At 39.9% G+C, this 26,182-nt stretch overlaps 1 protein-coding gene across 1 annotated transcript in view; it reads left to right on the plus strand.

Annotated features, from left to right (window-relative positions):
* ATXN10 (ataxin 10) overlaps positions 1-26,182 on the plus strand; it is a gene marked incomplete at its 5' end in the record, with an annotated part of 159,811 nt that overhangs the window by 111,407 nt on the left and 22,222 nt on the right. Inside the window, one exon of the mRNA XM_079715481.1 lies at positions 16,463-16,526. Within this exon, the coding sequence (XP_079571607.1) occupies positions 16,463-16,526 (64 nt within the window). The remainder of the gene's footprint in view (positions 1-16,462; positions 16,527-26,182) is intronic.

Here is a 26,182-nt window from a genome sequence, read left to right on the forward strand (position 1 = left end):
CCTTGTCTGCAGTTTATGTCTGTCGATAGATGAATGGGTAAAGAAGGTGTCATACACACACGCACACACACACACACACACATACACACACATACACATACACGGGGCGGGGGGGGAGAGAGAGAGAGAGAAATATTACTCAGCCGTAAAAAAGAGTAAAATCTTGCCATTGCAACGAGATGGATGGACATAGAGGGTAGTATACTAAGTGAAGTAAATCTGAGAAAGACAAATATTGTATGATTTCACTTAGGTGTGGAATCTAAAAAACAAAACAAATGAACAAACATAATAAAACAAAAACAGAATCGTAGATAGAACAAACAGGTGGTTGCCAGAGGAGAGGGAGGTGGAGGAATGAGTGAAATAGTTGAGGGAGACCAAGAGGTACGAACTTCCAGTTACAAAGTAAATGATGCATGGGGATGAAATGTACAGCATGGGAATACAGTCAATAATATTATAATAACTTTGTATGGTGGCAGATAGTAACTAGACTTATCGTGATCATTTTATAATGTAGAGAAATATCGAATCACTGTGTTGTGCACCCAGAACTATCACAGTATTGTAGGTCAATTATACTTCAGTTGTAAAACAAAAACAAACAGGGCTTCCCTGGTGGCGCAGTGGTTGAGAGTCCGCCTGCCGATGCAGGGGACATGGGTTCGTGCCCGGGTCCGGGAAGATCCCACGTGCCGCGGAGCGGCTGGGCCCGTGAGCCATGGCCGCTGAGCCTGCGCGTCCGCAACGGGAGAGGCCACAACAGTGAGAGGCCCGCGTGCCGCCAAAAAAACAAAAACAAAAGCAAAAACACTGTCTGCTGAGCCCTAACCGCAGAGTTTCCCCGTTCTGTAAGTCTGGGGTGGGACCTGATGATTTGCGTTTCTAAAGAACAAGGGCCTAGAGTCTGCCATACAGAGTGAAGTAAGTCAAAAAGAGAAAAATAAATACCATATCCTAACACATATATATGGAATCTAAGGAAAAAAAAAAAGAGTCATGAAGAACCTAGGGGTAAGATGGGAATAAAGACACAGAATGGACTTGAGGATATGGGGAGGGGGAAGGGTAAGCTGTGAGAAAGTGAGAGAGAGGCATGGACATATATACACTACCAAACATAAAAGAGCTAGCTAGTGGGAAGCAGCTGCATAGCACAGGGAGATCAGCTAAGTGGTTTGTGACCACCTAGAGCGGTGGGATAGGGAGGGTGGGAGGGAGGGAGACGCAAGAGGGAAGAGATACGTATAACTGATTCACTTTGTTATAAAGCAGAAACTAACACACCGTTGTAAAGCAATTACACTCCAATAAAGATGTTAAAAAAAAAAAGAACAAGAACAAGGGCCCAGGTGACATTTATATTACTGCTCCAGGGACTGCAGAGGAGCCACCACTCCATAGGGTCTTACTCCTTCCTCTCCATCCTCATCTCCTACCATTTTACCATCTCTCTGCACACAGCCATGCCGGCTTCCTTTCCATAAGTCAGTTGTGCTCAACTCTTTTCACCCGTGAGTTGGTGTACTTCTGGTTCCCTCGAAATCTTTGAGCATCTGCCCCATATTTATGGCACAGGTCTCAGTTCACATGTCACCATCTTGTAGAAAAGTCACCCTTTCTGAGATGCTGCCCCCTCTGCCACTCTCTAGTTGATCATTAGGAATTATCATAATCTGTAAACATATTTTTTAATTTGTTTACTTATTTCTTACCCATGCACTCTCTCCCTCTCATGTAGCTGTCCATCTGTCTGCCTCTGTCTGTTATGTTTCATGAGCAGAGGGACCCTGATTACCTGTATACTAATGGACGTGGATGGGATCAGGCCTAAAAGCTGTTTTGCCTCCTTCACACACATGTATTTTTTTCAGCAAATTGACATCTAAGGACAAGGCAAGGGATGCAAGAATGAATGAAAGCTGCTTCATGCAGTTGAAAACCCCAGTGTCTAATGAAAGAATCAGACTATCAAATAAGTAGCTGTTGTCTATACTGTGGACCTAATACAACCAGACTCAGTAATCTGATTGTCACTACCCTGGGAAGGAGCCAGTCACGGGCCTCGAGAAGCCAAGGAATATTACGTTAATTCAGCCCTCTCCACAGCATAAAGAGAGAAGAATCTTCTGCACCTCCCAGCATTCTTGTTTGCTTTTGTTGTTACTCTGCTAATGTATTGGGCCAGAGGTGTGTCCTTTCTTTGGAGAGAAGCTTAAGTTTGCCAGGACCTTTCTGCTCCCACCTCTGTAAGGCCACTCTTGTCTATACCAACCATACTCCTTTTTTTCTCCTGGACTTCTGGTAGGGAGTAGAGATTTTGCCCCAGAAGACTCTTAAGTGGGTCAGACCAATACATGAATCAAATTAACTCCAAAATCACTTTGACCTCAAGGCAGAAAATTCATTCCATATTAAGGGACTCCAGTGAAAGGCCTAAATTCACTGTAATAATAAAATGCCCACAGGAGATACTCTATATTTGAATATTAATTCTATCTCATTATCAAATTCCCAGGGAGATACTAAAATCCAAAGATTACATTTCATTTTAAATTAAAGTCCAAAGACATTAAAGTCAAATTCTCTGCCCATGTGAGTTAAAATTCAAAGAAATTAAAGTCCGAAATGCATCCTCCCAATTTCTTATTCTGCTTAATCCCAGCTGGAGGGGCTCTTGACGCCTGCATGGGGTCAGGATTCTTTTAACAGCTGCAGCCGGGGTTGGTGTCTTGGGGTTTCATGAACCCCAATACTAAATCTCTGATATGCCTCACTTCTAAAAAGTGTTAACAGGGTACAGGCTTATCATGTACTGGCTCCCCACACACACCAAAGTCAGGAAACAAGCCAATTCCCAGTCTTCTAATCGTTACCTGGACCGTAGAAACCAGCAGTTAGTGTTTGTTGTCAAGTAGCGGAAAGTCTGTGATAGCTATGGGAAAGCGGTGGATGTAGAACATCTTAGTTTCTGTTTCACCAGCATTTCGGTTAGTCTGTGACAGTTAGTGGCCTGTGACATTTGGGAGCAGTCTCCTCACTAATTTCCTGGGTCCTGCTCTCCTTTGTGTGAGTAATTCCAGGGAGCCAGAAGCATGCTTCTCCCAGCACCCTCTCCTGGGTTTTGTAGGGCTCCAGTCACAGTTTCTGTTCTAGTAGCAGCTAAAGTACCGATCCCTCTTCTAAAAGTCAGCTTAGGAGCAGTTAGGACTAGGTACATTTTCAGTTCCCTTTAGATCTTTTTATCCTGACTGTCTAGATGATTATTTCCCACTTTATATCTGGGTAATCTGTCCTTTATGATTTTAACTGTTGCTCTCCCCAACCCCCCCTCCCCAAGTAAACAAAATTACTTTTCCTTAATCTAAATCTGCTGTTGCTTTCTTTTGTTTTCTCTTCATCCACTGCTTCCGTTCTGGTAGTAAGACTGAACCACTTTTTTTTTTTTTCTTTTTTTCTGGTTGTACCGGGTCTTAGTTGCGGCAGGCGGGTTCCCTAGTTGCGGCTCGCGGGCTCCTTAGTTGCGACTCCAGGCTCCTTAGTTGCGGCATGCATGTGGGATCTAGTTCCCCGAGCAGGGGTGGAGCCCGGGCCCCTGCATTGGGAGCGAGGAGCCTTAGCCACTGCACCACCAGGCAGTCCTGAGACTGAACCACTTTTTCACACCATTCTAACCCCTCTTTGTTTTCTAGAGACAGAGTGCTCCAAAGACCTTTCACAACTGCAGTATGCCATTCAGTTTATATTTCTACATCAGAGTAAGAAGACAGTATCCTTGTGATTTTTCTGGTCTTGGGAATCTCTCTAAATTTTCTCTTAGGTATGATATTTGCTGTAGGTTTCTGACACAAGCCATTTGCAAGTTAAAATAGTTTTCTAGTTTTCTGAGAATTAAAAAAATAGGTGCTAAGCATTATCTGATGCTTTTTCTGTGATATTGAGATAATTATTAGTACGTTAATGAGGATAATTGCCTTGTAGATTTTCTGATCAACATTAAGATGATGATGAATTTTTAAGGTATGTTTAATTAATCTAATATTATTTCCAGGAATTTTGGGTGAGGTTGTCTTGGGAAGTGGTGTATGTTCATAAATAGGCCTGTTGTTTTTCTTATACTGGTCTGTCTTAATCCTGCTTTTAGAATCAAGCCACAATAGCCTCATAAAATGAATTGGGAAGCCTTCCCTTGTTTTTTTTTTTTATTGTTTTTGAATAACTTACATACATAATAGATTACCTGTTCCTTAAAAATTTGATGGTACTTACTTGAACAGCTGTTTGGGTCTTTGACTATTTTTGTCAGTGAGTCTTTGGTATTTTCATATCTTTAAATTATTTGAATTTAAATATTTAAAGTATTGACCTTTTCAGGCTTTCTATTTATTGTGTCAGTTTTTCTCAGAAATATCCATTTCATCTAGATTTTCTATTTTTTTCCATAAAATTCATAATATTTTATTATTTTATCTATGTTTTCTATATCTGTTTCTCTCTTTTCATTCTATTCTTTTTAAATAGATATCTCTCTTTTTTCCTTCATCAGTCTTTCTGGAACTTTTCCATTCTATTAATGTTTACAGTGAGCCAGGTTTTGGTTTTGGTTCATCATTTCTGTGTCTCCTTCCTCTCTAATTCACTGACTTTTGCCTGTCAGTCAAGAGGAACAAAGATAAGAGTGATTAGCAGGCTTCGCTCCAGAAATAATGCAAAACAGGAATCAAAGGAATGACATCTTTAAAATACTAAAAGAAAACTAGAATTATATATCCAGCCAAAATATACTTCAAAAATGAGGGCAAAATAAAGACATTTCCAGACAAACAAAAGTTGAGAGAATTTGTTGTCAGCAGAACTGTGCTATAGGAAATGTTGGAGGGTGTTGTACCAGGTGAAGGAAAATGGTACCAGCTGGAAACCTGATTCTATACAAAGAAATCAAAAATACTGGAAAAACTAAATATGTGAGTAAGAATAAAATACCTTTATCTTCAATTTTTAATTTTTAAAAAATATCATCAGCTCTTTGAAGCAATCATAATAGCAATGTATTTGGAGGTTTATAACGTATATAGAAGTAAAACGTGTGAGAGCAGTTGCCCAAATGTCAAGTGATGTATACAGTTGTAAGATTCTTACATTTATGTGAAATAGTATAATATTATTTGTAGATAGACTATAAAAGTTAAAGATCCATATTCTAAACCCTAGAACAACCACTTTAAAAAAAATAAAGGAAAGAGTGTTAGTTAATAAGCCAATAGTGGAGGGAAAAAGATGGAATATTTAAAAATACTCAGCCTAAAGGAAGTCAGGGTAAGAGGAAAAAGGGCACAAAGTACATTTAGGATAAAAAGAAAACAAATGTCAGAATGATATACTTAAACACAACTATATTGATAAGTACATTAAAACTAAATGGCTTATATATTCCAATTAAAAGACAGAGACTGTTAGACTGGATTTTTTTAAAGCAAAACTCAGTTATATGTTAACTACAAGAAACACACTTTGAATATAAAGATGAAGATACGTTAAAAATGAAAGAATGAAAATGATATACCATGCAAACACATAAAAAAGGTGGAGTGGCTATATTAATGTCAGACAAAATAGACTTGAGATATACAGAGGAATATTTCATAATGATTGAAGGATCAGCTCATCAAGAAGACATAAAAACATGAACATACATTGCAAATAGTAGAACTTCAAATACATTAAGCAAAAACTGGCAGAACTGAAAGGAGAAATAGATCTATAATAATAATTGAAGATTTCAGCACTCTTAGTAAATTCTAGAACAAGGAGAAACTCAGGAGTAATACAAAAACTTGAACACTGATCAATGAACTTGACCAATTAAAGTTTATAGAGCCCTGCACCCAGCAGCTGAATACATACTCTTTACAATACACATGGAACATTCACCAAGGCAGACCATACACTGGACCATAAAAGAAATCTCAGTAAAATTGTGGTAATGTTTTCTTAGGTCAGTCTCCCAAGACAAAAGAAATAAAAGCAAAAATAAACAAGTGAGACCTAATCAAACATATAAACATATAATCAAATGTATAAACGTTTCCTTTGGCACAGCAAAGGAAACCATAAACAAAAAGAAAAGACAACCTCCCTACTGGGAGAAAACATTTGCAAGCGATTTGACTGACAAGGGCTTAATTTCCAAAATATACAGACAGTTCATACAACTCAATATCAAAAAAACAACCCTATTAAAAGATGGGCAGAAGACCTAAATAGACTTTTCTCCAAAGAAGACTGTATACAGATGGTCAATAGGCACATGAAAAGATGCTCCGCATCTCTAATTATTAGAGAAATGCAAATCAAAACTGCATCGAGGTATCACCTCACACCAGTCAGAATGTCTGTCATCACAAAGTCTACAAATAATAAGTGCTGAAGAAAAGGGAACCCTCCTCCACTGTTGGTGGGAATATAAATGGGTGTAGCCACTGTGGAAACCAGTATGGAGGTTCCTTAAAAAACTAAAAATAGAATTACCATATGATCCAGCAATCCCACTCCTGGGCATATATCCAGAAAAGATGAAAACTCTAATTTGAAAAGATACATGCACCCTAGTGTTCATAGCAGCAGTATTCACAATAGCTAAGACGTGGAAGCAACCTAAGTGTCCATTAACAGATGAATGGATAAGAAGATGTGGCATATATATACAATGGAATATTACTCAGCCATAAAAAAGAATGAAATATTGCCATTTGAAGCAACATGGCTGGACCTAGGGATTATCATACTAAGTAAGTCAGGCAGAGAAAGACATATTATATGATAACATGTATATGTGGAATCCAAAAAATAATACAAATGAATTTATTTACAGAACAGAAACAGACTCGTAGACAGAAAAAAACCTTTTGGTTACCAAAGGGGAAAGCAGGGCGGGGGGTGTGATAAATTAGGAGTTTGGGATTAGCAGGTACAAAGTACTATATATAAAATAGATAAACAATAAGGATTTACTATATAGCACAGGGAAGTAAATTCAATATTTTGTAATAACCTGTAATGGAAAAGAATCTGAAAAATAGAGAACCACATCACTTTTCTGTATATCTGAAACTAACACAATATTGTAAGTCAGGTATAATTCAATAAAGAAGAAGAAGAGGAAGAAGCCATGTGAAGATGAAGGCAGAGATCTACTAGCCAAAGAACATCAAAGGTGGTCAGCAAACCACCAGATGTTCAGAGTGAGGCATGGAACAGATTCTCCTTCATAGCCCTTAGAAGGAACCAATCCTGCCAACACCTTGATCTCAGACTTCTAGCCTCCAGAATTGTGAGAGAATAAATTTTGTTATTTAAGCCACTCGGTTTCTGGTATTTTGTTACAGCAGCCTTAGGACACTAATACAATAGCCAAAGCAATTTCAAAAAACAAAGTTAGAGGACTGTGCTTCTTCTATTATGACTTACTAGTAGGCTAATTAAAGCAGCGTAGTGTTGGCATAAATATAGGTAGATGTATAGAAAGTCCAATATAAAATAGAGTCCAAATATAGAGTGAATGGGGAAAAGCTAGTCTTTTCAACAAATGGTATTGGAACAATTGTACATCCTTATGGGGGAAAAAGAAGAACCTTGACCTTTATCTTGCACCAAACTCAAAAGTTGATTTATAATGGAAATATGAAAGCTAGAGTTATAAAACCTATAGAAGAAAACATTGTGGATGTGTTGAAGAAAGCCATAATTTCTTAGGACACAAAGAGCGCTAATCATGAAAAATATTTTGATAAATTGTTCTTCACCTAAATTTAAAAGTTATACTCTTTGAAATACATTATTAAGAAACTGAAAAGGCAAGTCACAGACTAGGAGAAAATATCCACAGTGCTTGTATCTGGCATAGGACTCACCCGTATCCAAATTATGTGAAGAACTCCTACAACTCAACAAGAAAGAGTAGCCCAGGTAGTAAAATGGGCAAAATATTTGAACAACACCTCATAAAAGAAGATACAGAAATGGCCCATAAGCACCTGAAAGGATGCTACACATCAGTCATCACAGAAATGTAAACAAAACCCACAATATGATGTCACCTAAAAAGTCTGACAGTACCAAGCGTTGTTAAGGATCCAGGGTCACTCAGTTACATTGTTGGAGGGAATGTAAAATGGTACAATCATGGTGGAAAATAGTTTGGCAGTTCCTATAAAGTTGAACATACACTTAAAAAATGACCCAGCAAGGGCTTCCCTGGTGGTGCAGTGGTTGAGAGTCCGCCTGCCGATGCAGGGGACACGGGTTTGTGCCCTGGTCTGGGAAGATACCACATGCCGCGGAGCGGCTGGGCCCGTGAGCCATGGCCGCTGAGCCTGCACGTCCGGAGCCTGTGCTTCGCAACGGGAGAGGCCTGCGTACCGCAAAAATAATAATAATAATAATAATGACCCGGCAATTCCGCTCTTAGACATCACCCCAGGAGAAATGAAAACACGTGTCCACAAGAAGACATGAACACATAGTGTTCATAGCACCTCTATTCCTTACAGCTAAAACTGTCCATCAACATGTGGATAAATAAATGGCATATTCATAATCAGAAATAAAATAAACTACCGATACATGTAACAACATGGATGAATCTCAAAAACATTGAAAAAGAGTTCTTTTGATGTGGTCTTATTCATATTATAGTATAGAACAGACAAGATCTACCTCTAGTGACAGGAAGCAGATGGATGGTTACTAAAGCAGTGATTATAGAGGTGCACAGGAACTCTCTGGGGTGACGGAAATGTTCTCTATCCTGATTTGTCTGTGGTTGCACAGGTGCAATTGCAGTCCCCTGTGTGTAAATTACATCTCAACAAAGTTTATTTCATAAGTAAAGAAAACAGAGCACCCCAGGGGAAAGTGTGAAGGACAGTGTCTTCTGTTTTAGGAGTTCTTTCAGGGTTTGCAGTAGATCTCAGACTTTGTTTGCCTCAATAGGTGCTCTTGGACTTTGCGTAAATCAGGAGTTCACAACTCACTGCATGTCGGAATCACCCGAAGAGTTTGTCTAAGACACTGATGTCCAGGCTTTGCTCCCAGAGGTTCTGATTGATGTGTTCTGGGGTTGGGACCACGGCATTGGTTGTTTTCGAAATCTCCCCAAGTGATTCTAATGTGGAGTCAAGGTTGTGAACCTCTGGCCTAAGCTTTTGCTCTGAGTCCTAGAGAAAGATTGTCTGTGAAATGCAGGTCATGTGCTTTCTTGTTGCTTCTTGAGTAACATCCTTAATTGTTCCTCTGGCATAGCAGCTCAATCATGAAATGCCTAGTAGTAAGCTGCACAGAACACCGTGGAAATAAATGCAACACAGAGATAAGCAATACTTATTTTTGTGAGACTTAGAGTTGATTGTGGAAGGCGAAAGCCAGCAGAGGAGTATGGATGGAAATTAGTAACCAGAGGTGTACCCAGTTCATGAGACAGTCAGGAAAAGCATAAACTTAGAGCAACCTGTACCTACCAGATTTCCTGATTGCAGAAATGTGTGTTTATATATTTCAAACTTTGCTGAACAACAGCTTGTGCTCTGTGAAGCATTACCACGTCCAGCCCTTTTCAAGTACGGAAGGAATCCTATAGAACCTCAAAACCCAGTGAAAATAATATTGCAAACTGCTGCCATTTCCTGTGTCCTTACTGTGTGCTAGGTGCTGTGCTGAACGCTTTCCTGCGTAATCCTTACTTCAACCCTGTGAAGTGGGCACCACTCTCTTGTTACACATAAGAGAATCTAGAGTTCGTGAAGCTCAGAACCCTCCACAGGTTACGCAGCTAGAGGGCTGAGCTGGATTCTCTCGTAGGTCTGTCTGCCTCCAAAAGTATCCGTCTTTCCTCTGTGTGCTTGGGATGGTAATTGGTCTCACCCCGTGGGCGGGCACACCCACATCTCATACAAGATGGTGCACCTCATCCAGCACCCGCCTCCATCCCCTCGGGCTTCCAGCCTTCAGAGTTGCTGTCACGCCTCTGAGAATGGCTTCATCTGTAGATCAGAGCCTTGTCCGAGCATTGCCACACCCATGTTGGTTGTGTGCTCGCTTCAGCACAGGACTCTGCTCATCTTTGTGTGTGTGCGTTTGTTTTGAGGCGCTATGTTATGAACACATTTTCACCACATGTTAGTTACGTTGACTTATGGGGCGTTTAAATAGGAGATTCAGTCCTGCATTGGTACTGTGCTCTTGTCTTTCTTCAGGTTTTTTTTTATTTTTGTGTTTAGCGTTCAGTGTGAGAGCAGACAGGATAACTGAGGCTCTGTTTTTTGGTCAACCTAACACATTTTCCTAAAGAAGCTTAGATATTAATTCAGGTTGGGCCCACACACTTTGCAGGGTGCATTCTCTGAGATTATTATTGGCTTCGGTGGGAGAGAACAGTTAGCAAATCAGTGAGTTGTCCTGCTATTTACAACTCTATTTCCAGAGGCTAAATGTTAGTTTGTTTAAGTCAGACTTACTGTCTTGTTGAGATGTGTTACATCGTGAAAGCATTGACTGAGCTTGGCTCCTTGCTAGGGAGCTACAACTTGTGACTCATTCATGATGGGTCTAGAATCAGTTCCCAACATGTTAGGTAAAGAAACAAACAACTTCCTTGTTCTATGAAGTGCGAACAGAAGTAAACTTGTTAGTTTCCTAATTGTTTCCCCCTCTCCTGACAGGAGCTCCATACTGCAGCTCAGTGGCAGCAGGAACTTGTAGAACTTGAGCTTGGTGATGACACGGAGCCTCAGTCACTCCTGCTGGAGGTGTTGCATCCTGGGATTCTTTTCCCAGTGACCGTAACCTGTGTTCACTCTTCAGTGTATATTGCGTGTTTGTCATGATGCCACTGCTGTCCTTGTCTAGAATAGTTCACTTATGTTATCAACATTTAATGCATTTCTATAAAAAATTATCTAATATCATTTCATAATGCAGTGGTGTGAGTAAGAAGTATTTATCTAGGAAAGCAGACCCTCAGTTCAGGCATGGCTCTAGTGTAACCATGATTTTCAAGGACTCTTTAATTCACCCTTACTGCCTGCTTTAAAATGTCAGTTTTTAGCCTGTGATTTTATTTCCTTACCCATTTAACATATCTGAGAAGTCTCCTCCCCACACCGAAAACGAGATGTTTTTCTTGCAGTGAATAAGAGATCCTTAATACTTTCTCACTTACCAAAAAAAAGTGGTTTTTGAAAATAAATTTACAATTTTGCCTCATACACAGTCGAATTGTGACTCGGCTTTATGGAAGTTATCCTCCAGTTTTCCTCATGCTTTTCTCGGGAGCCAGCCCTGAACTCCTTGCCCCAGCCAACTGAACTTCGTCCAGTTCACAGCACGAAATTGCCAACTACGCCGTCACCCCTGTGGCCCTGTATTGAGTCTTCACTGAGTGCTAGTCAGCACAGTAATCCATGCCATTCTCACAGTCACCCTGTGAAGTAGGTCCTGTCATCCCCATTTGACAGGGGAGAAAACTAAGTCTTAGAGGGTAAGTGACTTGCCCAAAGCCACCATCTCAGAAGTGCTGTAGGGCCAGACTCTGCCCCCAGCGCTGGCTGTGCAGCCCTCGCTCTTCATCCCTGCGCTGCCGCCTCCCGGTTCCTGGAACACCCCATGTTCCTTCTGATCCCCCAGCTCTTACGTGTACTCTAACCCCTGCTCAGAGCGTTCTCCACAGCCCCTTTATTTCTGTGTTTAATTCCTGTTCGTTCTTCTCACTGCAAGCTAAAGGTCACCTCTGCAGGGAGGGCTTCCCTGAGAGCCCCATGCTATGTGGTCCCCTAGCTACATCAAACACCCAGCTCCTCTGGTGTGGAGATGCACCCACATTCCAGGAGGGTCTAGATCACACGTTCGCATGAAGCTGGTGAGGGTCCGCGGCTGTTCTGGCTGTCTGTGCTGGGCAGCAGGCATGGCTCCTGTCCTGGGTCTCTCCACTTCACCCCGAGACAAGTTCATGTGGTAGGAGCCCTACTCTCCCATTTGCAGGCTTCACTGTTAGCACCCTCATCCTGTGGGTGGGTGCAGGGCCGATTATTGGACAAGTTGGGGTGTGAGGGTTGCATGGAGAAGCTTTGGATACAGTCTCAGGTGGGGCCACTACCAGTTTGGCCATAAAATTTCCCTCTGTGCCTCTCAAAAACATGAGGTCCAACCCTCAGTATTGGGCTAACCCTCCATGCCAAAGCTTCTCAGACTGTCTGTGATGAAGAACTAGCTATCTTTCCCCCAAACCATCCTGGACCAATATGTTTATAAAAGAGAAAAGGGAACACTCTTGCACTGCTGGTGGGAATGTGAATTGGTACAGCCACTATGGAGAACAGTATGGAGGTTCCTTAAAAAACTACAAATAGAACTACCATATGACCCAGCAATCCCACTACTGGGCATATACCCTGAGAAAACCATAATTCAAAAAGAGTCATCTACCAAAATGTTCATTGCAGCTCAATTTACAATAGCCCGGAGATGGAAACAACCTAAGTGTCCATCATCGGATGAATGGATAAAGAAGATGTGGCACATATATACAATGGAATATTACTCAGCCATAAAAAGAAACGAAATTGAGCTATTTGTAATGAGGTGGATAGACCTAGAGTCTGTCATACAGAGTGAAGTAAGTCAGAAAGAGAAAGACAAATACCGTATGCTAACACATATATATGGAATTTAAGGGAAAAAATGTCATGAAGAACCTAGGGGTAAAACAGGAATAAAGACACAGACCTACTTGAGAATGGACTTGAGGATATGGGGAGGGGGAAGGGTAAGCTGTGACAAAGTGAGAGAGTGGCATGGACATATATACACTACCAAACGTAAAATAGCTAGCTAGTGGGAAGCAGCCGCATAGCACAGGGAGATCAGCTCAGTGCTTAGTGGCCGCCTGGAGGGGAGGGATAGGGAGGGTGGGAGGGTGGGAGACGCAAGAGGGAAGGGATATGGGAACAGATGTATATGTATAACTGATTCACTTTGTTATAAAGCAGAAACTAATACACCATTATGAAGCAATTGTACCCCAATAAAGTTGTAAAAAAAAAAGATAATATAAATTAATTACTAGAAAAAAAAATTTTTTTAAGACATAGAAAATTAAAGCCTAAATTTTATTATAAGATTCAGCAAACATCGCATAAGTATGTTAAATTGCTGGCACAGTTTCTCACTCTTTGACACACTTTCTTGCAGACTGACAGTGCTCTCCAGACCTCACTTTGAAAAGCACTTATTAGTTAAATGACCATGGGGAGGGTACCTAACTTTTGAGCCTCAGTTTCTTTTTCTGTAAAATGGAACCAGTAATACTTACCCTGGCATTGTCAGAATTAAGGGAAATCATTTAAGTGTCTGTCATTGCCTGGTAGATGCTGGATGTCTGTTAAATAGCAGCTCATTAACCACCTTCCAGTGCCTCGGGAAATTTATAGGAATTAGATTTCTTCTCTTCTTTCCTGCCTTTAGCAAGTCTGTGTATCACAGCCAACTGGAGATCTGGTTTCTTTCAGTTGGACCGTGGTGTTCAGAATCCTTAAGTCATGCTGGGAATGTTCATTGCTACTGGCTTGTCTTTGCTTCTGTGCCTTTTCAGTAAACAACTAGGAAGTAAACATTTTTTAGAAAGAAAAGAGAAAAATGTATCATGAGTTCATGCTAGTATTTCTAATTTAAATGTAAACTACTTTGATTTGATACTTCTTTCTTATGCTAAAAATCTTGGTTCCTAATGACATAAATTACCCATGTTCTTTAAACTAAATCTAGGAATAAGGGTTCAGAATGCCAATCCCAGTGTTAATGGTGCTGAGACGACCTCATGCAGCTGTGGGACTGCAGTTCCATCTGAGCTCAGAACACAGCTCCCTGGGGACGTCCCATCAAAATACTGTTTCAGTTCTGTGAAATAATTGTCTTTGTTTCACATGTTGTTGGATTAATTCGTTTCCATCTTCTGTTTTCATAACTTTATAAATTCATTTCTTCAAAATTGAGCTGTAATCGACATATAACAGTATGTTAATTTCAGGTGTACAACATAATGATTCAGTATTTGTATATATGGTGAAATAATCACCACAGTAAGTCTAGTTAACATGTATTATAAACTTAATTTCAAAAAGTTCATAAAACATATACAGGATCCCAAAGTCAGAATTGTATGATGGGGTACATTCACAGAGGTCTCATCTCTGTTCCTGTTTTGTCCACTTCAGTCTCTGCTTTGCTCTGTAAATAACCATTATTAGTTTTTTATTGAACCCTTCATTTTTTTTAATATAAAAAATCATCTGTTCCTCCTCCTTTATTACACAAAGGGTTCACATATAATCCTATTCTGCACTCTGCTTTTTTCACTTACCATTCTATCCTGATCTCTCCATAGCATTACATTAGTGATCATTGTTTATTCAACGGGCCTGTATTGATGGATGCTTGAGTTGTTTACAGGATTTTTTCTTATAAATTGTGCTACATTCAACATCATTACTCATCAGAGCAATGCACATCAAAACCACAATGACGTACCACTTCACGTCCACTAGGGTGGCTAAAATAAAAGACAGTGTTATCAAGGAGGTAAAGAAATTAGAACCCTCATACATTGCTGGTGGAATGTAAGATGGTACAGCCACTTTGAAAAACAGTTAAGCAGTTACTCAAAATGTTAAATATAGAGTTACCATATGACTAAACAATTCCACTCCTTGGTATATAGCCAGAGAATTGAATACATATATCCATTCAAAAATAGGTACATGAATGATTGTAACAGCATTATCATAATAGCCAAAAGTTTGAAACAATTCAAATGTGTGTCAGTGGATGAATGGAAACTAAAATACATATGCAGACATTAGAATATTATTATTCAGCATGCTGATACATGCTTCAACATAGATGAACCTTGGAAGCATTACGATAAGTTAAAGAAGCCAGTCACATACTGAATGAGTCCATGTGTATGAAACGCCCAGAATAGGCAAACCCATAGATACAGAAAGTGGGTTAGTAGTTGCTAAGGGTTGGAGAGAGGAAGAAATAGGACTGACTGCTGATGGGAATGGAGCTTAAAAACTCTTCTTGGGGTAATGAAAATGTTCCAAGATAGTGGTGATAGTGAGACAACTTTGGGAATATGCTAAAATCCACTGAATTGTATATAAATGGGTGAGTTTTATGGTATGTGAATTATACCTCAATAGAAGTCTTATAAAAATATAAGCTGTGCTGAAGTAAATAACCTTGTACAAACATAATTCCATGTGACACTGTATTTTTGATCCTAGAAATGGGATTACTGGGTCAAAGAGTAAATAACACATGTGATTTTGCTACGTATTGTCCAGTTCCCTACCATAGGGATCGTGCTACTTCACATTCACTCCAGCAGTGTCTGAGGGTGCCGTTTCCTGTCACCTTACCAGCAGCATGTGTTGTCACACGTGATGATTTGCCCTTCTGGCAGCTGAGAAATGGTATCATAATTTGCCTGCATCTTATTAGGAGCACAGTTGAGCAGATTCTGATATCTCTGCAGTCCATCCGCATTTCTTTTTTTCTGTGCCATTTATGTTCATGTATTTTATCCATTTTTCTGTTGGATTGTTGGTCTTTTCTCAGTTTCTACAAGCTCTGTATATATTAAAATATTAACCCTTTGCCTGTGATATCTTTCAGATAATTTTTACAGCTTTCAATTTGCCTTTTTAAAAATTGTAGTCAAATTTTAAAACCTTTCTCTATTGCTTCTGGATTTTGAGCCATAGTTAGAAATGTTTTCCCTGCTTCTGGCTTAGAAAAAGAATTTACTTACTAATAAACTGAGATTCACTTGTAGTTTATCCTGGTGAATAATATTAGGAAGAGATCCACTTTTATACGTTTTAAAGAAATTTTATTGAAGTATGGTTGGTTTGCAGTGTTGTTTAATTATACTTTTTTTTTCTTTATTTTTGATCTAACTTTTTCAGCCATATGCATACACATATCCCCTCCCTCTTGGACCTCCCTCCCACCCCACCCCCATCCTACCCCTCTAGGTCGTCACAGAGCACGGAGCTGAGCTCCCTGTGCTGTACTGCAGGTTCCCACCAGCTATCTGTTTTACACATGGTAGTGTATTTATGTCAAAGCTAATCTCCCAATTCATCCCAATTATACTTTTTTATATGGCTGTCCAGTTGCCCAACATTTTTGAGGAAGGGTGAAAAGAAAAATAAAGTATCACTTTTTGTTTATGTCTGCTTTTAAATATTTCTGGATTGATATAGGTGTTTCAGGTAATTGCACAAACAGTATTATTATAGCAGGGAGTAAGGAAATAAAAAAGGAGCAACAGATCACCTATAATCTCCAGCCCTTCCCAGTCTGTTTCAGCGTGTCAATTTGTCTTCTCTGTTCTTCGTAGGTGAACGAGATGGATGGCATTCCCCTGATCCTGGACAGCTGTAGCATCGATGACAGCAACCCCTGTATCCTTGATGTGACTCACGAGCGTTAGTTCACCCTCGGGGGCCTTAGCGGAACAAGGCCCTTGCCTGGTATTCATTCAGGAGGCAGCTGGCTGGCTTTCTTGGTGGCTCGTTCCTAAGAACTAAGCCACTTTCTCAAGGTTCGGGGCTGGAGTGTCACTCCTGCGGTCTGTGCAGCGTAGTGAGCTCAAGTTTTCGAGGTGACTAGGACATTCTAAACCAGCCTTCTACTACAGAGTGCCTTAAGACTCTGAGGCAAAAGCTCATCCATTGCCCCTGTGTTCGCTGCATGTCACTGATGTCACCTTTCCAAACACTATGTGTCCCTTGGAGTAAATGTGAAGAAGCTTACATTTTTTTCTATAGAGATTCGAGGTATCCAGTCCTCTGGAAGAACCATTTTAACACTAGTTTGGAGGCCTCTGAGACCTCAGGAATGGGGAGAAACGTTTCAGTGGCCCCGGATTCTGGTTTTGGTTGGGTACGGTCTTGCGACCCTCTGTTAGTGATGCTGGGGGCTCTGGCTCTTGCCCTTACCTGGTTTGACCACCCTTCTGGAAGGTGTTCTGCAGGGAACTTGCTTCTTCCCCCCCACTCCACCAACCAAGGTCTTGCCCTGTCAGAAACTGATCTAGTCCAGTGATGAGGAGCCAGGGACTGGGTACAGCCTGTTAAGTTTGAGAGATAATCTGTTTAACTTCAAGACCTTCCCTGGTGAGAATCAAACTCAGCCCAGTCCCTTGCTCTGGCTACTGTGTGGCCTGGTGCTTATTGCAGGTGGGGGGCAGGGGTGAATAAGGCCATTGCAAGGACTCTGAGTTTGTAACCCTGTGGGAGACCAAGGAGGAGGGGAATTTTATTTTTAAAATGCTCACTGTGGTTTCTGTCAAGAAGAGAAAAGGAGCTGATGAAAATCATGTGTTTCAAAGTAAGTAGATTGAGAAATGCTTATTATCTGTGCTAAAGATACTGTCATTTGTCTGATTAGCAATAGAAGAAAATCTCCTATTTTAAAGAGCATGATAGCTTATAAGTTCAGTCAGGGAAAGACAAACAGCCTCAGAAGACTTTTTTGTTCAAGGTAAAAACAGAGTCGGTTCACTGCATTGCATTATGATCAGGCACCACAGGCTGTGCTCATTAGAGAGTTTTGAAATATTTTAGCCCCAAAAAAGGAAAGGAAAAAGAAGAAAGCTTTCTGTCACAGGAAAGCAGTAAAAGAACATTCAGGTGTAACTGCAGATGTTGCATTTCCTGATGAAAAAGGTGATTTATTGCGAACAAAGAAATTCACCCAGTTTTACTTTTATATTCCCTCAGTTGACCTTCTAGTGAGAAAAGGTTTTCATTGCTAATCTTTGGCCTTTAGCAAAGACCAAAAAATTAAAAGGCTGTTGCACACAGCACATCATAGTTCTGCAGATATGCTGCATGTGGCTCATGCTTACAAAGTCTTTTATGTTGGCATCCTCCTTGCCGGATATTCATTCATTCATTCATTCACTTCTTTCAGGCAACATTTATTGAGTCCTTACTATGGATTTACATACATTACAACACGGTGAAGCAGTTACTGGCAACACTGTGAAGCAGATACTGTTATCATTATCCGCCCTATTTGTAGGTGAGAAAATAAACTGAGAGAGCTTTAGTGACTTGTCCTGAAGGTCAGACCCAGAATTTAAACTTGGTGTGTACCTGATTCTTAGCTGCTTTCCTAAACTGCCTCCTTGTAAGTCACTAGGAGGGAACGGAACACGTACAGAGAAAGCACAGTAACATATTCACGTAGTGGAGAAATTACTCAGAATTATAAATTGAAAAAATGTAGATGGACAATCTATGTAGATAAATGGTTTTTTAAATGATAATTAATGAAGCATTGCAAGCTTCCAGAATCTCCTTTAAATTGTCAAGAAGTGGCAAAATGTTACACGTTTTGCGTTATGTACATCTAGTAACTCCTTGGACTTTTGTTTATAAACACCTACTAGATTTTCAAGACATAAAAAATACACTTAACAAGATATGAGATACATACCAAAATATGAGAGCAAAGGGAGAATGATGGTTGAATGGTCAGAAATGAAGAAGTATTATAGCCTAGGGATTCAATTTTTAGATGTGAGCCATAAATTAAAACCTGACCTCCCTAGTAGCCAGAGCAAATAGGGCCATAATACAGATCACAGAACAAATCCACCCCATGTTCCTCCTCCACACTGTTTCTCGTCTCCTGCTCTCAGGCAGGTTTTCCCAATTATTTAATTTCCCTGACCTTGCCTCCTTACCTCTCATTCACTCCCCCACCCCCATTCATATGTTTTTTTCTTTCCTATATTTTTTATTCATCAAAATAATAAATCTGTATTTTTTTTTAATGCCAAAAAGTGTAGAATGGGGGAGTGAGTTCTCTGGCTCCACCCTCCACACTTTGCAATTCACTCTCTCAGCTCTTTCTTCTAGTAGTTGCTTTTTTGTAACTAAGTAATATGCTTCGCTGCTGTTTCTTGATATATCACATCTTGATGTTACCTGTTTACGTTGTTATGACACTAGGATTTAGCTCTTGTATACCACCTCCTCTCCTCCCTCCCTCATGCTCCCACTATAGTTAAGATCCCATTTGCTCTGTTGCCTGCATGACTGGTGAGGCTGAGCATCTTCTAAAATGTTTATTTACCATTTGGATTGTGTGTGTGTGTGTGTGTGTGTGTGTGTAAAATGTGCTTGATCAAAACCTTTTGCCCATTTTTTCATTGGGTTATCTTTTTATAATTTGTTTGTAATCTTTATATATTCTAGATAGAAGTTCTTTGTCAGCTACATGTGTTGCTAATATTTCCTTTCCCTTGTTCTATGACTTATCTTGTCATTCCCTTTATAGCTTTTTTTTTTTAATTAACAGAAGTTCTTAACTTTTAGTCAAATTTATCACTTTTTCTTTATGGTTAGTTTTTTAGGTGTGTATCTTGTTAAAGAAATATTTTCATACCCTCAGGTTATGATGATAATCTATATTCTGAATACTTCATATTTTTATCTTTTATATTTATTTATTTTTAAAAATTTTATTGGAGTATAGTTGCTTTACAATGTTGTGTTAGTTTCTACTGTACAGCAAAGTGAATCAGCTATACGTATACATATATCCCCTCTTTTTTGGATTTCTTTCCCATTTAGGTCACCACAGAGCATTGATACCTTTTATATTTAGGTCTGTAATTCACTTGGAGTTGATTTTTGTATATGGTGTGAGTTAGAGGTCTATTTCTATGTTTTTCCATATGGGCACGCAATTGTCCCAGCCCAGTTATTGAAAAGAACACACATTGTCTACTCTAGTGCCAGTTGTATCGTAAGTCAGGTGTCCATATATGTGTGGGTCTGGACTCTCTTTTCTTTTCCATTGATCTCTGTGTTCTATCCCTGTACCAGTACTATGGTGTTAAGTACTGTCACTTTCTAAAGTATCTTGATATTAGTTGACTGAGTCCTTCCAACTTGTTTCTTCTTTTTTAAGAGTATTATGGCTATTTTTGGTCATTTGTATTTGCCCATAAAAATTTTAAAACCAGCTAGTCAAATTCTACACATTCGCACTTGTGTGTTTTTGTGCACACATGTGCATACACATATGTACATGCATGAAATCACTACCAACAATAACAGTGTAAAATCCCCACATGTTGAATTCCTCATTGAGATTGCTTTGGCTAAAATCAATGTAATGAGAGTTTACATCTGAGTCTTCTAACTCATGAACATGGTATATCTGTCCATTTATTTAGGATTATTACTTTTCAGCTTTTATTCCTCTCTGTGTATTTTTATAGCTTCTTTGCGTGGATTTTAGTATGTATTATTTTGGTTATCATGCATTTCAAGTGTTTTCTAATTTCTATTATTTTTTTTTTGACCCATGGATTATTTAGAAATGCATTTCTTAAATTCTGAACTAATAAGAATTATCTTTTGGAGATTGATTTCTAACATAAATTCATTATGATCAAAGAGCACATACTTGATGTTCTTTGTCCTATGAAATTTATTAAGACTTGCTTTATGACCCAGTGTATGGTCAGTTTCTCCAACTGTTGTGTGTGTGCTTGAAAATCACATCTATTCTCTAGTAGTGGAGTACAGTATTTTTAGGTCAAGTTTGTAAAATTTTTACATTTTTAGTGATATTTTTATCTACTTTGGTTTATCGGTTGTGGAGAGAAATGTTTTAAAATATCAACCTATGATTATAGATTTCTCTAAATTTCTCCTTTTAGTTATATAATATTTTTCTTTATATATTTTGAGACAACATTATTAGACTAAGGTGTATAATAGGTCTTGAAAAATACCCCTGTTGTCACTGTAAAGTGACCCTCTGTATCTCTAAAAATGCTTTTTGCCTGTTACTAATACAGCTACTTTATCTCACTTTTGGTTGGTATTTACATGGTATAACCTTTACAATCCTTTTATTTTCAGTCTTTCTGTGTCAGAGGTGTTTGTTGTAAACAGCATAGTTGATTTTTTCTTAATCTAGTTTCTTTGCCTTTTAGCTATTGCATTTAGCCCTATATTTACTGTAATTACTGATGTGTTTGTATTTAAGCTACTCTGGTTTGCTTTCTGTTTTATTTTATTTTTCTCTCTTTCTTTTGGATTGATTGTTTTATATAGTTCAATGTTTATCTTTTACTGGTTTAAAAGTTTTTAATTCTTTTTTTCTATTCTGTTAATAGTGCCCTGGGAAATTACAACATGCATCCTAGACTGAGGAAAATCTAATGTTTTTCAGACCTTTACCCCCTTCCCAGATAATACAGGACCACTCAGCACCCCCCAATTTATATGCTGTTGTTGTTATATATTTTTATTCTATTTTTACAACTCCGTAAGATGTTATTATCGTAGTTCTAAAACGTCAGTGTTCATTTAGATCTATCCACATATGTACTACTTTCCTGCCTTTCACCCCTTCTTATAGCTTTGTCTGTCCACCTGGGATCATTTTCCTTCGGCCTAAAGTCCTTCTTTCAGAATTTCCTTTAAAATGGGTTCATGGGTGAGGAACCATCTGAGTTTGTTTGAAAATGTATGCCTGATTCCAGCATTTTGTTGTGATAGCTACAGGATCTCATTGTTTTAATGTGTATACTTTGACTTAATTCTAGTATTTCCAGCATGGTATCTGCACCCTCTGCATCTGCTATCCTCCATGCCAGAGTGTCTCTACTTTACCCTTTTTGTTGGATGGATTTGGGACATAATCTAGAAGGAGAATCAACAAGACTTGGTGACACTTCAGAGGTGGGAGAATAAAAAAGAAACAGCATCACAGGTGACTCCCAGGTTTCTGACCTGAGAAACTAGATGGATGGAGATATTCCCACATTTATTGAGAAAGGGAATAATTTCAAAGGAGCATATAGACAGATGAATGTGTTCATAAGCTTCATCATTTGCCTGTTGTCACCAGTCACCTCTGAATTGTCAGAGTCAATGGATGCTTTGCAGTTCTCATCATATTAAAACTCAGTTCAACGGATCTCATCACTTCCTCCTTAACATAACACTTTTTTCTTTCATGATAGTACCTCCTCTTGGTTTTTTTTCATGTCTTCCTGGCTCCTCCTCCTTATTCTCTGTTGTTACTCCCTCTTCTACACAACTTTTATTTTTTTTATTTTTTTATTTTATTTTATTTTTTTTTAAATTTATTTATTTATTTATTTATTTAGGGCTGTGTTGGGTCTTCGTTTCTGTGTGAGGGCTTTCTCTAGTTGTGGCAAGCGGGGGCCACTCTTCATCGCGGTGCGCGGGCCTCTCACCATCGCGGCCTCTCTTGTTGTGGAGCACAGGCTCCAGACGCGCAGGCTCAGTAGTTGTGGCTCACGGGCCTACTTGCTCCGCGGCATGTGGGATCTTCCCAGACCAGGGCTCGAACCTGTGTCCCCTGCATTGGCAGGCAGATTCTCAACCACTGCGCCACCAGGGAAGCCCTACACAACTTTTAAACGTTGGAGTTCTCCTGGACATTCCAGAGCTCAGGCTCTCTCTTCTCACTCTACATTTTCTCCCTAAAGAATCTCACCCATTTATTCCTTTATTCGTTTATTCATTCAATGTTTATTGAACACCTTTTATGTCCCAGACACTATTCTGGGCCCGTGGAATGACAGGGAATCCTGTAGGGAGGCTATTGGCATCATCCAGGCAGGAGATGACAGTGGCCTGGGCCAGGCTGGTAGCTGTGGAGATGGGAGATGAAGTTGTATTCTGGGTATTCTTAAGACTTTAAACATCATCTGTTCACCTTTGTCTACCAGATTTAACCTCTAGACAGACCTCTCTTCTGAGTCTCAGGCGTATGTCTCTGACACCCTGCTTAACATTTTGCTTGCATATCTTACTGACACCCCAAACCTAGGATGTCCAAAGTTAAGCTATTAATATCTCTGCAAAATTCTCCCCTGTCCTTTGCAATAAATGTGGGAATATCTCCATCCATCTAGTTGCTCAGGTCAGAAACCTGGGAGTCACTCATGATGCTGTTTTTTATTCTCCTGCCACTAAAGTGTCACCAAGTCTTGTTGATTCTCCCTCCAGAATACGTCCCAAATCCACCCATTTCCCTTCATCTCCATTGCTACCATCCAGTCCATACTCTCCTCACCCCTGGCCTGGATGTCAGCAGTAGCTTCCTAACTCATCTTTCAGTTTCTGGTTTTGTTGTGTTGCGGTGATATTTATTCCCCATCCACTCAGTGCAGTCTTTTAAAACCAAAATAGGGTCATTCCTCTCTGCCTCTTGACTCTCCCTGCCCCGCACCATCCCTCATAAACATGCCCATTTACAAAACCTCCAAGCCTGTCCATTGTCCTTAGAATAAATCCACAGGCTCCAGCACATCCTGAGAGGTCCTGTACGGTCTTGCCCCACCTGCCTTTTCATTTACCTCCAGACTGGTCTTTTTTATTTTTTCTTTTGCCCTACCCAGGTACGTGGGGAGTTTCTTGCCTTTTGGGAGGTCTGAGGTCTTCTGCCAGTGCTCAGTAGGTGTTCTGTAGGAGTTGTTCCACGTGTAGATGTATTTCTGATGTATCTGTGGGGAGGAAGGTGATCTCCGCGTCTCACTCTTCCGCCATCTTGAAGCTCCTCCCGGTCTCCCTTTTTTAGCATTCCCCAGAGACTCTTCATTTTTTGTGTCTCACATCTGTCTAATTTCTCACCTCAAGGCAGTCATTATGCTCATCTCTCAGCCTGAACTCTGTCCCCTGGCTCAGTCCTCCTTGTCTCCATGTCCACCTTCCTCATCTCTTCCTCAGGGAAGCCTTGCCGGTTGACCCCTCCTAGAATCTGCTCTGTTCCTTCAGCTTATCACAGTCTGTAATTGAATGAATATTTGTGCATTTATGTCTTAATTACCCTCTAGACCAAGGCCCATATGGCAGGGACCATTTTTTCTGTTTTTCACCTAAGTATAATACACTGCTGTCAGGTGCATAGTAAATGTCCAATAAATATTTCTTAGATGGGTAGGTGACAGAGTAAAACAGTGAACAAATGAATGAAAAAACAGCAGCTTGAGGAAGTTGTGTGTGTGTGTGCGTGTGTTTGATGGGTGAGGGGTGGTTCAAAGCACAGGAGAAATTTCTCCCACAGGTTTGATGATTCTCTTGTGAATTGAATAAGCTTGGTTTGGCAGTGATACTATTTCAGCTTGGTTTGGTTTAACCCCTTCTAATAACTCACACCAATCAAGCTTTCATTGAACTTTAATTTCAGTATTTTGTGTTAAAAAGCAATAGATATTTTGGATATGCGTAGACTAGGAATCAGTGCAGATAGTAAATGTCAGTTAACAGAAATACCTCCGTTCTCTAATCACCCTGGATTGACTGGCTGTGTCCGTGTACTCACGCATCCTCCACGGGGTGGGGTGAGGGTGAGGGCTCGTGTTACCTTAGGGTAGCAGTCCTTGTTCCCCATGGGCCATCTGTGGTTTGGACCCTATGAAAGACTTCCTCTTTACTTGGGGATTAGGAATTTCAAGGTGGCATATCAGGGCAAACTAAACTGAAAACTCTCCCAGGCTAAGAACAGGGCTAGAAGGCTTACTCTCCCATTTCTTGGAGGTGGCTTCTAGAGACCGACTGAGATTTCTAGTTCCAGAGAAAAGACAACATCTCAGAGGGGTGCTTAACCCCAAAGGACAGTGCTCCGCGACGGCTGCTGTGTCAGGGACACAAGACCAGCTGTTCACTTGCCGGCTCCCTTGCGGAGACCCGCAGTAATGACACAGTAGCAGATGCCATCAGAAAATTCCAGCTCTGCTACCACAGGGTCCATTTCTTATTTGTCATTTATTGTGGCAAGTGGGATTTTTTATTGTTGTTGTTTCCAAATGGAAACAGCTGAACTTTATTTGAAATGTTTTCCCTTGATTCTTTTTTGATCTATGTTTTGATCAGTTGTCCTTGATGTGGTTTTTTTTAATATTGTTTTTATTGGAGGGAGAGGGGACAGGGATAGGATGAGAGTCTAAACAGGGTTGGGGTTTTTTTCTGTTCTTTCTTTTTCTTCCTTCTTTTCTATTTCCTTCTTTCTTTCTTTTTTTATTGAAAGGCCTCATTTGTAAGTTTTCCTTGTGTACAGAAATGTAACTGTTTATAGGAATAATAACCAAACAGCATTTCCCCAGTAATCTCGTGTTCGGGAAGTATGGCATGGTGGCAAGACCATCAGTTCTGGGGCTAGACGGATGCAGATTCTGCCACTTCTTAACCTCTAAACACTTCACTTAAACCTCTGTTGTGAGCTTTAGCTTATTTATCTAAAATGGGACCTATCCCCACAGGGTTGTGGTGAATGTGAAATGTCATCGTGTTTGCAAAGTGCTCAGCCTATAGTTTCTCAACAAGTAGATGTTCTTGTACAAATATCCTATTACAGCTGTTAATGCCTAGGAGAAAGGTATATTTTCATCTGTGATTGCACTGTGAGTCAGGGGTAAAACTGAAATAATAACGATAATAATATCACAGGACAGAAGAGAGAGTCCTCAAACAGACTGACACATGCACAACAAAGGCACCCCTGTAGCTGAGCAGAAAAGGATGGTCTTTTCCCATAAATGCTGCTAGACCAATTTAATATCCGTAGGGTTCGGAAGAAAGCCTACCACCCCTGCCTCATCCCATTCATGAACATTAATTCAAGATGAATCATAGACCTTAATGTGAAAGGGAAAACACAAGAACTTCTAGAAGGAATCATAAGAGAATATGGTTATTGTCTTAGAAGAGGCAAAGATTTCATAAACAAGACATCAAAATTATAACCGAAAAGCGCTAACTGTAAGAGAAAGACTTTGAAAAGGTTTTGCGTTGTATGTATCTGACAAAGGACTCATACCCGTAATATATAAAGGACTCCTGCAAAACAACAAAGAAAAGGTAATTCAGTTTTTAAGAATGGACAAAAGACCCATGGCATTTCACAAAAGAGGAAATCCAGATAGATGGCCAGTAAATGTATGAAAAGAGCTCAACGTCATCATTCATCAGGGAAGTGCAAATTTAACCCACAGTGAGGAGCCCACCAGAATGGCTAATAAGAGGACTGACAGCACCAAGTGACGGCAAGGATGTGG

Source organism: Hyperoodon ampullatus (assembly GCF_949752795.1).
Source record: "Hyperoodon ampullatus genome assembly, chromosome: 11".
NCBI classification, from domain to species: Eukaryota; Metazoa; Chordata; class Mammalia; order Artiodactyla; family Ziphiidae; genus Hyperoodon; species Hyperoodon ampullatus.